Source organism: Hemicordylus capensis, chromosome 2, assembly GCF_027244095.1.
Source record: "Hemicordylus capensis ecotype Gifberg chromosome 2, rHemCap1.1.pri, whole genome shotgun sequence".
Lineage (NCBI taxonomy): Eukaryota > Metazoa > Chordata > Lepidosauria > Squamata > Cordylidae > Hemicordylus > Hemicordylus capensis.
In genome coordinates this window covers 235,775,969-235,786,610 of record NC_069658.1, presented here as the reverse complement: position 1 = coordinate 235,786,610, position 10,642 = coordinate 235,775,969, and the positions used below count along the sequence as shown (strand labels likewise).

Here is a 10,642-nt window from a genome sequence, read left to right as displayed (position 1 = left end):
CCCCCACCCTCTCTGGCCGGGCAGCAGGAGAAGTGGAAAGGTGCAGGGTCCCTGCAGCTGCCTGCCGCTTCCCTGCACCGCTCCCACTATCTCCGGAGCCCCTCTGCTTCTGCTGGGGTCAGGTGTTTCCTGGGCTGGAGAGTGCATATGCGCCCTGATGGAGACACGGGGTGCATGTGCAGCTTCCTTCCCAGCAGGGTCCTGGCCCTGACAGAAACAGAGGGGCTCGGGAGCCAGGGCGAGCGGTGTTGGGAGGGGCCGCCCCAGCAGTACCCGCCAGAAGAGGAGGGGCCGTGGCAGGGAGTGGTATCTTGCAGCCCCCTTCCCAGCCGTGGAAAGAATCCGGCCGGGAGTCTCGCGCTCTCGACTCAGCCCTTCCCTTGCCTGAGAGATCCCCTTTCAGTGGCCCCTCCCCTCTGCCTGGAGGACCGCTGGGCAAGGGAAGAGAGTCGCGCTTCCTAGAGAGACAGGTGAGACGGAAGGCTGGCCCTGCAAGCAGGCACTTCCCGTCTGGTCTGGCTTTTCTCGCAGCACCAGCAGCTGCTTGGGAGAAGAATCCGGTGAGTGCCAAGAAGGGAAGATCTGGGGTCCAAGGGACCACCCCCCTCCCGGGACCCGACAAGGAATGCAGTGACAGGCCGGCAGGGGAGGAGGCTTTGGGAAGTCTGGGGCAGGGGCCCATCACCTGAAGGGGCTGGCGTTCAGTGGCAGTCTGGCAGACCTCTTACTAAGCGTGCAGAAGGTGCCAGGTATAATCTTCTCCATGTCGCAGCCGGCCTGGGGAAGACGACTCATCGGCAGCTGGACCGAGAGGGTGGCTCGGTAGAAGGAGCGCTCTAGCCAGGCTTCCCTCTGGGATCAGGTCAGAGAGATCTTTTTCCTGCTGGCAAGAAGAGCTGAGAAAACTGAGGCTGTAGCTCAGTGGTCAAGCATCTGCTTGCAGACAGAAGGTGTCAAGTCTCTCCAGGCAGGGCTGGGAAAGGCTCCTGCCTGAAGCCTTGGAGACGCCACTGCCAGTCAGTGTAGACAATACTGACGTAGATCCATCAAGGGTCAGACTCAGTTTAAGGCAGCTTCCTATTGCCCCTAATGATCCCTGGAGGAGCCCCACCAGAGAAGATTGAGCTGGATGCACCCAGGATCTGAAAGAGTAGAGTTTAGCCTAGTCCTGAGGCTGAAAGGTCTTACCCTGGAATTCTGGTGGGTGGGCTAAGCTGTCCCCCTATTGGACACTGGAAAATATGAGAGGTAATGCTATTTGGTGCTGAGAAATAGTGATTCAAAAGTCTGCAATGTACTGACCTTAGAAACTCTTCCATTGCCCCTGACCACCACTAGGAATGCGTACTGCTGGGCGTGAAGGACCAGTCACCTCACTCAGGAAAAGACACTGTCTGAAATCCATAAATAGGGGAATCGTGCATCCCAGCAAGCATGAAAAGGGGATTGCACAGAAAGGCTCTTGATTGTAGAACAATGGACACTTGAGTGTTCCAGATTGGAAAACCCATCCCGCGGCAGTTTCATTGGTTACCAGTCTGCTTCCGGGCTAGATTCTTTAGTAAATTTTTATTTAAAGAGTAGAAATAAAAACAGAAAAGTATGGTTACATCTCTTGAACTTCCAGTATACAAAATATATATGCAATATATTAATACCATTCAGAAAGAAAGACCTCATCCATCCCTTCTCTCCCTTGCTAACTTGGCAAAGAGGCACCTTTTAATGTGGTGATTCGCTTTATTGAGCAGGGGGAGAGTAACTGGCCCTATCCACCCCCAGCACAGTACCTCCAGTGACTGTTGCTGGTGTCTATCTTGTGTGTTTTAGAATGTGAGCCCTTTGGGGACAGGGAGCCATCTTATTTATTTCTCTGTGTAAACCGCCCTGAGCCATTTTTGGATGGACGGTATAGAAATCAAATAAATAAATAAATAATAAATAACCATTATCACATTAAGAAACTGAAACAACTCCAAAAGATCTATAATAATAGAATAATATGGTGATATAGTATAACATGAAAAGCATCATTAAAGGCAACCAAACTTCAAATTTTAATAACTGTTAATAAGAGCGAAGTATAAGTAAGATTTGTGTATCTGCCCACTCCCCAAAAAGACTTCCAGACTGAAAGAGATCATCCGTTTATACTTGGTTTAACCTGAAAACCTAAATAATAAGCTTTGTTAATGAAAACAAAGCTTTAGGTATAGACAGCTACTCTATAACAAATATAAGATTTTTAGAAGATTCCCGGACCATCAAATTATAGCCATGATTATACCCTTGATTTTATTTCAGCAATACCTTGTATTAATAAAAGGTAATATCTGATTCTTCCTCCTCAGTTATTCTCCTGTTTAATCCTCATCAGAAGATTTATTTAATACTAATGAAGGATCTGTTACTGTAGCCCTACTTATTTCCGTGATTTTATTTTGGCAATAACTAACTTGTATGAAAAAAAGATAACGACTAATTCTTCCTCTTCGGTTCGTTCTTCTGATTGATACGCATTCAAGGGTTTGTTTAATACTGGCAGGGAATCGGTTAAAAATGAGCTAAAAGAAAGAAATCAATCATTTATACCTAGTTCAGCCTAAAAACCTAAATAATAAACAGCATATGAAAACAACTTTAGATATAGATGACTACTCTATAAAATATTATAAAAGATTATAAAAAATTTATAGAAGATTCCCAAGCCATCAGATTATAGCCCTAAATATTCCCGTGATTTTGTTTCTGCCAGATCCTGCATTAAAAAGAAACAATGCCTAATTCTTTCTCCTCGATTCATTCTCCTGTTTAAATCTCATCCGAAGATTTGTCTGGTACTAGAGAGGAATCTATTGCTGTAGCACTGCTTATTCTCGTGATTTTATTTCGGCACTATCTTGTATGAAAAAGAGATAACATCTAATTCTTCCTCCTCAGTTCATTCTTCTGGTTGATCTGTTACCATTAAAAATTCCAGGGAACCTTACATATCAGAGAATTTATATGCCTGTGCGCTTCCAGAAGAACTTCCAGCCAGAAAGGAATCTCCCATCTATATTTGGTTCTCTTTGCCTGGAGAGTGAGAATTGCAAACTTTGATTCTCGGTTTTGCTTCAAATCCAAGAAATCTGGTTGCCCTTCAATCCGCTTTCCTCATTCCCAGAGAGGGATTCTTTGGAGAGGAAGGCTTACTTCTTTGGTCATTCCATTTTGAAATTTTATCTTAGTGTCTCCTGGGAGATCCTGATCCCTGGTATAATCGTCGATCATTCTATGGGATTCTTGAATGTCTAAGAAGTCCTTTGGAACACGGAATTTCAGGTTGGATTGCCTGCCAACTTCTCATGCTGTCTTGTCTGTCTGATTTTCAGAAATTCTTTGCGTTGGTTGATCTCATTAAGTTGATTTCATTTCAATGACATGAAGTCCCGGTATAAATGTTGCTTGCAGAGAATCCATTCTCCTTTCAATTTGATTAAAAACTCTTTTCAGGTCCGTCATTAAAATTTCTTGAAATTTGGAGAAAAAAAGACATTTGTTCTTGCAAGTTGGAACTCACCACTGCAGCTGCATTAGTTAATGAGTTCATTCTTCTTGTCTTGGCTATTCTTCTCTTGGGTTTTATCTGAGTAAATTTTTCTAAATAATGCCCCTAATTTAAGCTCCCTGATGAAAAAGCTATTAACTTCTTTGGGACACAAAATTTGAGCGATATACTTGAATGAATTATACTTATCGCTGTATCAGAATGGTTTCCCTGATTTAAACCACTTCTAATAAAGAGTTATTCTTTCCTTTAGGAATCAAGATCCAAACTTCATATCTTGGGTCTAAGTTGTTATCACTATGCTGATATAATAATGTAAAACAGTATCAAAAGTTATTATGACATTATTACAGCTTACCCCAATAACAACTGATAAAAGAAAAGAGTAAGTAAAGAAAAGGATTTTTTAAAACTTATATTTAGGTATAAATTCCACTAAAACTACCCTATTTTAATAGTCAACCATTAAAATGAAATTAAGTACAAAACTTAAGAACGCTTACATTATGTTATATAATGTTAAAGCTCTCTAAGTGTCCAGCCAAGAAACATTCAGTATACAATAATATCCAGGACACAGAAAAATTGAGACTCAGCAGTTTTTTTATAACACATAAATATCCAAGAGTCAGATAGGATCTCCCATTAAAGAGTTTTCAGTACTCTAGGAAAATGAGTGGTAGTCTGGTTCTCTCTTGTGGCAGCCACTAAAATCGCTGTCCGTTGAAACTCCAGGAAAAGAGAAAAACAGCATGTAGATAAGGGAGAGTAAACACAAAAAATAAGTTCCAATTGAGGTTTTGGGAATTTGAAAGTTTACACGCACCAAAAATATCAAAAAAGAAATACTTCCAGCTAAAAGTCAGCAATAGAAACGTCTTTATTTAAAAAAAATAAACCATAAAGAAAAGAAAAAGTTATAATCCTTCAGAATTAATATTCCTTTAAGCTTTCTCCTTTAAATACGGTTAAACAAAATGATGGCAGAGTTAGGGAGTCTTTTCCAAGTCAAAGCTATAAATCCTTCCGCAACAGCTCCGCGAGTTCAGAGATATTTATTAACCCAGGTTTTAAACTGGGTTAATAGAAGTTTACTAAAAAGTTAAAAGTTAAAAAGTGACTTAAAAATAAAAGTTTTACTAAACTGGGTTAGTAAAAGAAACCAAAACAAAGTCAAGTAATTAAACTCGTAAATCTTGTCCCTTGCAGAGCCTGAATTGTCTTTAAAATCTTGGTGTATTTATAATGTTCCTACAGTGGTAGCTCAATTCAGAAGCTGAAGAAGCCGCTCAGAAGAAAAAATATCCACGTTTAATCATGCAAAACTAAATCCGGAAAAAAAAAACCCTGAAAATGAAAGAGTGAAGGAGGTTCTGAAGAAGTAAAATATATGGTACTTAGAGTCAGAAGTTCAAGGGAAGCCGTTTCCAGTCTTTAAGAAACTGCAGGGCGATCTTTGGCTACAGTGACCGGCAGTTCTCTTTCACACATCAAGAATTTGCAGATGTTATTTGCTTGAAGAAAAACTCCTTCTGGGATGACCCCGGAGCACAGAAAAATGTCCATAAGGGCAGCCTCCAGGGTAGGCGTCAGCTCTTACTGTTGAGACAGGCTTGGACAGCTGATTTTTAAATTAAGAAATGTGAAAGGGGTGTCAGGAGCTGAAATCACAGTTCTGACTCTTCAGATCGACACCTTGCTTCCCGGGCTAGATTCAAGGTGCTGGTCTTGACTTTTAAAGCTCTACACAGCTTAAGCCGGGGTACCTGTCGGACTGTATTTGCTCATATGAATCTGCCAGCGCCCTCCGTTCATCATCTCAGGCCCTGCTCATGGCCCCTCCACTAACAGAGATCTGGATGGCGGGTACTAGAGACAGGGCCTTTTTGGTTGTGGCCCCTCGGCCTTGGAATGCTCTCCCTGAAGAGCTTCACCAGGCTGTCTCCCTCAGTGTTTTTAAAAAAACCAACTAAAAGCACACCTTTTAAAGCAGGCTTTTAAATTCTCCATCTTTGGTTATATCTGGTATGTTCTTTAGTTTTTATACTTTTCAGTTTTTAGATTTTTAAATCGCTTTTAATTTGAATCTTAATTCTGATTGTGGTTTTTAACCTGACTTTTAACTTCTTTACTCAGTTTGGTTAATTTTATTATTTTTATTGTATATACTATCATTGTTGTGAGCTGCCCGAAGCAGTAGTGTACTGGAGGGGTGGGGTATAGAAATGTTAAATAAATAAATAATTTCTCCATGTGTGGCTCAGTTGTATGAACCAAATACTAAATCGTGGAAGATTTTGAATGATACACAACCCTTCCTCCAGCCTAATTGAAGGGGAAAAACTTAAAAATTAGGAGGGACTGTTCCTGACTAGGAGTTAGATGAAACAGTGTTGGTCTTTGATGCTCTCTGATTCTTCATGTTTTTTTCTTCTTCTCCATTTTCTCAGGGAGAAGCTGGACTTTGAAAGTGAATTATATGCTTGTCTGGAAACGACAATAACTTTCAGTGCCACCAGCAAACTTGCCTTGGCTTTGTGTGGCTAAGAGGTGGATTCATCACATTCTTCTTGGCCTGGGCAGCAAAGTAGCATTAGAGGAAGAAGAGCTTTTGGATGTGATGGAAGCTTAAGCTGAGCTTAGAAAGACCATGGATGTGCCAAGCCCAGCAAAGAGTGGATCAGGGAAGGGAACAGAAAAAGGCCCTCCAGCCATCCAGTCTGGCAATGATAAGGGATTCTGGGAAAGAACTGTGCAGAAGATCCTGGGAGGAGACACCACCAGCTCAGATGTCCAGGTCAGGAGATTCAGACGGTTCGTCTACCAGGAAGTTGAAGGGCCCCGAGAGGTTTGCAGCCGACTCCACCACCTTTGCCAGCAGTGGCTGGCGCCAGAGAGACACACGAAAGCTCAGATGCTGGACCTGGTGATCCTGGAGCAGTTCCTGACCATCCTGCCCCCGGAGATGGAGAGCTGGGTGAGAGAATGCGGAGCGGAGACCAGTTCGCAGGCAGTGGCCCTGGCAGAAGGTTTTCTCCTGAGCCAGGCAGGGGAGAAGAAGCAGGAAGAGCAGCAGGTGAGAGAGCATTTCATCCTGATAGTTTCAAGGGGCTGGAAGTGTGTGGGACGCTGTCCTCCTAAGTTCTGTTACTTGCTGAGTTTTGTTCAGAAATCGTCTGAACTCTGATATCCCTAGGCTTATGGTTCAGTTATATGTTGTGTGATCACCAGATGCTTGACAATCCAGAGAGTGAGTTGATCCTCCTGGGAGTAGAGCCAAAGACATTTTTTTTCAGTGCATGCAGAAGTTCAGAGCAAGCCAAAGTGCTTTGTTAATCATTGAAGCCGCAGAGAAACAAGCCACCCTCTTACCTAATTCCCTACTTGGCAGGTTTTAGGAGGGAGCCTGAGATGGAACATAGGAAGTTGCCATATACGGAGTCTGACCATTGGTCCATCTAGCTCAGTATTGTCTATAGACTGGCAGCAGCTTCTCCAAGGTTACGGACAGAAGTCTCTCTTAGCTCAGGTAATTTTCTAGGGAGGGAACCTGGAACCTTCTGCATGCAAGCAGAAGGTGCAGATGCTCTTCCCACAGCAGCCCCCTCCCTAAGGGGAATATCTGACAGTGCTCCATTGAGTCTCCCATTCAAATGCAAACCAGGGAGAACCCTGCTTAGCCAAGGTGACAATTCATGCTTGCAACCACAAGTTGAGCTCCCCTCCTGTTCTTCCTTCCCTCTTATAGTCCCTTCTAATATCAGTGTTAGGTTACTTTTCCAGTCAAGCGGTTGTTAACGTACTTTCCTGCCGATGACCAGGTTCCTTGTGGTTTACCGTAGGGCCCTCTGGGTATGAGATCATCTTAGGAGACCCAAATTCAGAGACTGCTGTGAGAGGAACATTCCTCTGTTATCAGGATCGTTCGGCTACAATAGCAACATAGGAAGCTGCCATCTACTGAGTCAGACCATTGGTCTATCTAGCTCAGTCTTGTCTTCACAGACTGGCAGTGGCTTCTCCAAAGCTGCAGGCAGTAATCTCTCTGTGCCCTATCTTGGAGAAGCCAGGGAGGGAACTTGAAACCTTCTTGCTCTTCCCAGAGCAGCCCCATCCCCTGAGGGGAATATCTTACAGTGCTCACACTTCTAGTCTCAATTTCATATGAAACCAGGGAGGACCCTGCTTAGCTAAGGGGACAAGATATGCTTGCTACCACAAGACTAGCTTTGTATCCCACTTTTCAACAAAAGTGCTCCAAGTGGTATACATAAACATGTAAGAAGTTGGTTCTATGACCCAGAATGGCTCACAGTTTAAAAAAGAAACAGAGGGAGCCACTGGAAGATACAGTGCAGGGCCTGAATTGGAAGAGCCTCCGCACGCTTGCATGCAGAAGCTCCCAGGTTCCCTCCCTGGCATCTCCAAGATAGGGCTGACAGAGATTCCTGCCTGGAACCTTGGAGAGATTGCTGCCAGTCTGTGTAGACAATACTGTGCTAGGTGGTCCAATTGGCTGATTCGCTATGAGGCAGCTTCCTCTGTCCCTATATCCGTCTCCTCCTGCTAAATACCAGAGAATCGCCACTTTTTAAAGGCACTGCTGTTGTCAGTCATTGGGGGCTATCCTCTCTCTCCAAAGCCCTTTTGCTGTCTTCTAGAGGGCCTTCTGGGCTGTATGGCTCCGACAAGGAGAGTCTGTTCTTGGGGCTGCCTGCTCTCTGAAGTGGCTGCCCAAAGGGTATTGGAATTGGAACTGAGGCATGGAAATGCCTTTTCAAAAATGCCCCCCACTGCCGTCTTCTCCTGTTTCAGACAGATGGGATATTAGCCCAAGCAGCCCCTGAGCTCCAAGATTGCGAGACAGCTCTGTTGGTGACCCGGCAGAAGCTACTGTTCGGAGGGATTGTGCAGGAGAGTGACGGAGGCATCAGTGCGCTGGGTATGGATAAAGGTAAAGTGTGCCGTTGAGTCGGTGTCTGGGAATCATGCTTGCAAGGCCAGTCATTTCCCACTGTGCCATTTGCTTGGGTAAGGATGCATGAGGTGCATTTCGACTTGGCTCTTCTCTCTTGAGAAACTCCAGGGCTGCTAAGGGGTTCCCCTTGAGCCTGTGTGTTGGAGATGCTTCTCTTGAGCCTCCTGAGTAGAGCTCCAACACAAAGCTTTGCATGGAGCCCTGAAGTGACAGGAAGACAGACTGATTTTACTCCTGCCACTTCCATGGGAAATGCCCATTGAGCCTGAACTCTCTTCCCACTTCTAGGCAGTGAAATGATGCTGGAGACTCCTCCTGGACCTTCTCCTCTTGGTGGTGGAGTGGAAACTGTTGCTGTGCACTCACCAGATCAGGTAGGAGAAGAATCCCTGGCAGGGTGGGGAGAGAAGCAACCCTCGCCTCTCTCTGGACCCCACTGAGCCTGAGTCAAAGGGGCTCCCTTCTGACTCTGAAAGCCACAGAGGAAATGTTGGGTCCTCCCGGAGAACCTTGAGCCTCCCCCTTTCTGGCAAGACTGATGGAGATACAGTGAGGTGGTTCTCAGGACCAGCCCTGCCTGGGTAAGGCAGTGCTAGCCTGGGCAAGGCTGGTCGTGAGAAGCACTGCGATGGCGCCCGATCCCAGTGCTCCTCTTCCAGGTAGCCCACCTTGGAAACCCCGGCTCAAAGTGAGGTAGGAGGTCACGTGCACACTTCCTCCCTCACTGCCTAGTGGTATGTCCCATTGGGGCTCTAAAAATGGCCGCTGGGAGTGGTGACCATAGAGCCTTGACTGCTGAGCGGCCAGGGAGAGGAGCCCTTCTGCTTTGTAGCAGGCTGCCTTTCCACTGCCCACGCAGGGCATTGTGGGATGAGGGAGGACTTCCTCCTTCCAATCCCACTTCAGGCAACTAAAGCAGTGCCACTCAAGTAAGCATGTGACCGGTGGCACCCCGGCCCAACTCCGCTTGTGGTGGGGAAGGTAATTCGACCCTGCCTTCCCCCTCAGCTCTCCCCAGCTTAAGTGCCTTGGGTCACGTGACCAACCTTCATGTTGTATTGCTCTTTTCAGGAGTCTGTGAGCTTGGAGGAGGTGGCTGTGTGTTTCTCTGAGGAGGAGGCGGCTCTGCTGGATCCAGGCCAAAGGGCTCTGCACAGGGAAGTCCTGGAGGAGATTTCTGGGCATCTGGCCTTTCTGGGTAAGCCTCCCTCCTTGCCTCAGCTGATGGTTGTATGAACGTAGAAATTTCTGTTCGTGTCAGTCTGTAGCAAAGGAATCTGGTGATTTGTGATTTGATTTGATTTGATTTCTATACGCCCTTCCAAAAATGGCTCAGGGTGGTTTACATAGAGAAATAATAAATAAATAAGATGGCTCCCTGTCCCCAAAGGGCTCACAATCTAAAAATAAACATAAGACAGACACCAGCAACAGTCACTGGAAGTACTGTGCTGCGGGTGGATAGGGCCAGTTACTCTCCCCCTGCTCAATAAAGAGAATCACTAGATTAAAAGGTGCCTCTTTGCCAAGTTAGCAGGGGCTTACTTAATACAACCTACAAGCCTCTCTCCTTGCCTCGGCTGATGGTTGTATGAATGTACAAATTTCTGCTTTTGTCATTCTGTAGCAAAGCACTCTGGGGATGACAGTGGCTGGACAATGGTCCTTAGATACTCCCCTTACTCTCCTTATTTGAAGAAAAAAGTAGTTGGTTGCCACCAGAGCCTACAAGACCACATTCCTGAAACCCTCAATCAGATGGCAAAACCTCCACAAGCTCCTCTTCCAAGCTGGCCAAACTTTGATCTCCCTTCAGTTTTGTCCTAGTGAACGAGGCTATTAAAATGTACATGCAAAACTGGACTAATGGAGTCCAGCCTGGTTTTGCACGTCTGTGTGCACCGCCGGGATCCAGCCCGATTCTGGTAGAACCATGGCAGCAAACCCATCTCTGAAGCCTTCCCCTCAAAAGGGGGTTAGGAGAGAGAGCACCTCCTTTACTAAAGAGGGTCCACCCTGGGTTGCATTTGAATGGGGGACTACATTTGAGCACTGTTGGATTCCCCATTGGGGGTGGGACTGTTCTGGGAAGAGCATCTGCATGCTTGCATGTA

At 45.5% G+C, this 10,642-nt stretch overlaps 1 protein-coding gene across 1 annotated transcript in view; it reads left to right on the top strand.

The window, feature by feature from the left end:
- The first annotated feature begins 258 nt into the window (after positions 1-258).
- LOC128341953 (zinc finger protein 260-like) overlaps positions 259-10,642 on the top strand; it is a 49,254-nt gene continuing 38,870 nt past the window's right edge. The window contains exons 1-6 of the mRNA XM_053288650.1: positions 259-560; positions 4,808-5,132; positions 6,001-6,626; positions 8,366-8,504; positions 8,817-8,902; positions 9,600-9,726. Coding sequence (XP_053144625.1) covers positions 6,201-6,626; positions 8,366-8,504; positions 8,817-8,902; positions 9,600-9,726 — 778 coding nt within the window. The 5' untranslated portion in view covers positions 259-560; positions 4,808-5,132; positions 6,001-6,200. The remainder of the gene's footprint in view (positions 561-4,807; positions 5,133-6,000; positions 6,627-8,365; positions 8,505-8,816; positions 8,903-9,599; positions 9,727-10,642) is intronic.